Genomic DNA, 5,000 nt, shown 5'->3' with positions numbered 1-5,000 from the left:
GTGTGCGTTCGTGTATATGTGTTCGTGTGCATGTGTGTGTGTTCGTGTGCATGTGTGTGCGTTCGTGTATATGTGTGTGTATTCGTGTGCATGTGTGTGTATTCGTGTTCATGCGTTCGTGTGTGTGTTCATATGTGTGTTCGTGTGTCTGTCCCTCCGACTATCATAATTCTCCCCTTCCCCATTCTTTATTCCCTTCTTTATCCCCAACACAAAACCCGCCATCGCCACTCGCCACAGTCTGCGTCCGAATCCCTAGCCTCAGCCATGGATCCGGCCACGGCTTCGGCTTAGATAGACAGATCGGTCACGTGATCGAGGGATTACTGGAGCTTCGAAAGATTTAGCTCCGGATAACAGTAGTAATCTCTCTATGTTTACATTTGAATGTTTAGAGCAAATAGAAATTTCATAACGGATTATCTTTCAAAATTCCGTTGTAATTTCTTTTGCTAATTTGATTTCATTTGATTCTTGTATTTAGTTTGTTTTTATTATATTGGAAATAATGAAATATAGAACGGATCTGATGTGCTGTAATAACAAATTAATAAAATACTAAGATAACATAATGGCATAATTGATCAAATAACGTATTTTGATTTAAGTTTAGAAGAAAAAAAATAATATCAACCAATGAGAAAGATTTATAAAAGTTCGAACAGTAAATAAAAAAAAAAAAATCTTTATCATCTAAAAAAAAAAAAAAAAAAAAAAAATCACAAAAAAAACAACTTTTTTTATCACAACTTTCTTACCTGTAACCCATCGATACTTGGTGAGGGCGTGGGTATCCCGAGCGTGGGCGTGGTGAGCCGCCCACACGCCCAGCAGGAGGCAGGGTAACCAACTTCGTAGTGCCGAAGGTGCCATGTTGGTGCCACTTACGATGTCCTCACTGTCGGGGTCAAAAGGTCAAAGGTTAAGACTCTGGTTTGTCTATATATAGTTATATATTAAATGCGATATATCATTGATGGTGTTTTTAGTGCTATTATTACTGTAAGTGTGATTATCCTTATTATCATCTTTATATTTATTGTTATTATCATTATCATTACTATCATTATCATCATCATTATCATTATCATCATCATTATCATTTTCATCAATATCAATATTATCATTATTGTTATCATTATTATCATTATTGTTATCATTATTATCATTATTGTTATCATTATTATCATTATTGTTATCATTATTATCATTATTGTTATCATTATTATCATTATTGTTATCATTATTATCATTAATGTTATCATTATCATCATAATTATTATTACCATCATCATCATAATCATTATCATTTTCCTCATTATCATTACCATCATTATCATAATCACTATTATCATTATTATCATTATCATTACCATTATCATTATCATCATTAATATCATCATCAGCAGCATTATCTTTATTATCATTATCATCATTTTCATTTGCATTGTTATCATTATCATCATAATCTTTATCATCAGTATCGTTATGGAAATCAGTATCATTACTATACTAATTACGGAATATGAGTTCAGTATAAGTACCAAAGAAAGAGAGAAACTAACAAATTTCACTCTATTTCTCAATGTCTCTTTTACATAAATCCAATTTTAACGTAAACATCTATTTCACAACGATACGATACCATCACTATTACATAACTATCTCACACACGACACTCGACGAGAGAAGAAGAAAAAAAAAAAAAAAAGTAAAAAAGAAAATGAAAATATTACGAAGTGGCATCTCCTCTCGAAGACACCGAATAAGGGGGGGGGGGAATCGAGATGTGAAAATATCTTCTTAGGTTTAATCAGGAAGGAGTTGGAAGACAATCAGCCTGACTGCATTAATACCCCGCCCCCCCCCCCCGCCCCCCCAATCCCTTTGAAATTGGATCCCTAGATTATAATCACGGTTGGAATACACACACGTACACGCAGACACACACACGCACACACACACATATATAAAGACACACGCACACACATAAAGACACACACACACAAACACGCACAATACACACAAAGAAGGCTTTCACACACACACAACACACGCACACACACACACACGCACGTACACACAAACACACATACACACACACATACACTCACACACACACAGCACAACACACACACACACACACACAAACAGGCACACATACACAAAGCAATATATTTATACAATCTTACAAATACACATAGTCGTATTCATATGGCTATACATACACACGCTTACACATCCACATACACAATGATATACATACATACACGCTTACGCATACACACTCAGAGAGAGAGAGAGAGAATGAGTGAGAAAGAGAGAGAGAGAGAGAGAGAGAGAGAGAGAGAGAGAGAGAGAGAGAGAGAGAGAGAGAGAGAGAGAGAGAGAGAGAGAGAGAGAGAGAGAGAGAGAGAAAATTAAAGAGAGTTAGAGAGAGTGAGTGAGAGACAGAGAGATAGAATATATTTGGATATCTATGCATATGAATATAAACTCTATGAACTACACCCACTGACTTTCCAGACGGAGAATACATGCAAATGAACCTGGACCAAGATTGCATTTATCTGAAACCGAATCACTACACAACCCCCCTCCCCCCCTCCCCCCACCCCACCCTGTCCCCTCCACAAAACCCCCCACACACACCTGTGAACTCGGGCAAAGAGTCCAAAAGAAAGAAATAAATAAATGAATAATTAAAGACAAAAATTGATTTCCAATGATGGAAACTGAATTTGGATTTTCCGATTCCAATACATGCCAGAGAGAAGGTGAGGGGGTGGAGGGTGGGGGGGATGGGGAGGGGGGAGGTGGGGGGGGCTTATGAATCAATTCGAAATTAGATTCTGCTGGACAAGTTAATGCAATATACGCATCATTGTTGATTCTTCCATAGAGACATATCCTGTTAGAAAAAGGATTGGGAAGGATAACATTTGGAATCTCCGTTAAACCTTTGCTCTATATATGGGTTACATATCTGGGATTTACATGTATACACACACACACACACACACACACACACACACACACACACACACACACACACACACATATATATATATATATATATATATATATATATATATATATATATATATATATATATATATATATATTATAGATATTTATATATACAAAAATATGTGTGTGTGTGTGTGTGTGTGTGTGTGTGTGTGTGTGTGTGTGTGTGTGTGTGTGTGTGTGTGTGTGTGTGTGTGTGTGTGTGTGTGTGTGTGTGTCCATATACGTACACATATACATACAGCCATGCACACGTCCTGTTATGATGCGTGATCGTGCTCTTAAAATACAAAACACAAAATCCTATTATGCTTCATTCATAAACTATCCATCATCCCATATAAACTGCAGTGAAAGTTTGATTGCATAATTGTATCTAATTGAAATAGCCATTGATCGTGAATTATGAGAATATGTTTATCGACACAAACGTTGGAAAATAAAATAAAAGGGCTCAGACACCGTAAGTAAAAGGGACTGACACAACCAACCCACGAACTAAATGGATCAAAAAGACCTTCTTTCTCTGAGCTTCATTCTTTGAACTTCATTCTCTAAGCAAAAACCTCGCGATCAGTCAGGAAATATCCAATGCAAAAATAGAGGCAAGTCATGCAACCCGCCTCAGTCCTTTCTCTTGCAGGAGGTTGCAATTTGAGAAGGATTCTTGCACGGTCGTGTGCGGGAGGTGGAGAACCTCGGCTGCGGATACTTTTTTTTATGTCTGTCTGTCTCCGTTTTGCTATCTCTTTCTCTTTCTCTCTCTCTCTCTATCTATCTATCTATCTATCTCTTTCTCTCTCTCTCTCTCTCTCTATGTATCTATCTATCTCTCTCTTTCTCTCTCTCTCTCTCTCTCTCTCTCTATCTATCTATCTATCTATCTATCTCTCTCTCAATATCAATCCTTTCAAGATTATTCTTTAATCAAATTTCTAAATAATGTACATTTTGTTAAACGAATTTCTAAATTAATGTAGGATAGATATATGGTTACAGGAGTCGATAGATAAATCTATAAACTAACAGATGTATTTAATGTTAGTCAGTAAATCAGATACAGAGTCAACCTTTGTTATAAATTCCTTTTAAATGAACTTTTAATTTCATTTCTTTTTCATAATGTTAAGTGATTTTCTTCTTAATTGTACACAGATATATGTATGGTGTCAAGAGGTCAATAAATAAATGTATAGATCGATAAATATTGAAGATTAATCGCTAACCAATAAATCAGATACAGAGAGAAACATTGTTCTAAATTCCCCTTAAGAATCAAAGTTTATCATTATTATTATTATTATTATTATTATTACTGAAATTCTAAATAACTGCACAAATAAGTATATGGTTATAGGAGTCAGTAACAAGATATGGTTTTTAAAAAATCTATAGAAACATTTGATAAACAGTTCATCTATGTTCATGTTTTAAAGATTATTTATTCATTTTTTTCTTAAACAAAATTCAATAGATAGATATAGTTAAATAAACAAAGATACTTTCGATAAAAAGTCTATAACCTAAAACTAGAGAGAAGCAACCTTTGTTCCAAATTCCTAAAGACAAATTTGATTTTTTCTCTGAATGACTATGATAGATTTATTGCAAAACATTAAGTCAAATAATTAAGATTCCTAAGCATCAGCCTCCCTAAGAGGAGATTTATCCGCTGTCAAACATGAATTATTGAACAACATGAACAAAGCGTAGGATAAAAATAGACATAAATCTTTGAGGAAAAAGATTCTCTGAGGATAATTAACCACAATCAAACGTGGATAATAATAATAATTACTAAACATGAATAGGATAAAGTCAGAAATAAATCCTTGACGAAAAAGATTCAATTAGGATAATTAACCACAACCAAACGTGGATAATAATTAAAAAAAAACATGAATAGGATAAAGGCAGACTTAAATCTTTGACGAAAAAAAATCTATTAAGATAATTAACCACAATCAAAC

At 34.4% G+C, this 5,000-nt stretch overlaps 1 protein-coding gene across 1 annotated transcript in view; it reads right to left on the bottom strand.

Moving 5' to 3' along the window:
* LOC138859431 (thrombospondin type-1 domain-containing protein 7B-like) overlaps window positions 1–5,000 on the bottom strand; it is a 650,933-nt gene that overhangs the window by 568,198 nt on the left and 77,735 nt on the right. Inside the window, exon 2 of the mRNA XM_070114564.1 lies at window positions 759–898. Coding sequence (XP_069970665.1) covers window positions 759–873 — 115 coding nt within the window. The 5' untranslated portion in view covers window positions 874–898. The remainder of the gene's footprint in view (window positions 1–758; window positions 899–5,000) is intronic.

This window comes from Penaeus vannamei, chromosome 36, assembly GCF_042767895.1.
Source record: "Penaeus vannamei isolate JL-2024 chromosome 36, ASM4276789v1, whole genome shotgun sequence".
Classification (NCBI taxonomy): Eukaryota; Metazoa; Arthropoda; class Malacostraca; order Decapoda; family Penaeidae; genus Penaeus; species Penaeus vannamei.
Note: the sequence above shows the minus strand (reverse complement) of the source record. Positions and strands in the feature narration are given on the sequence as shown.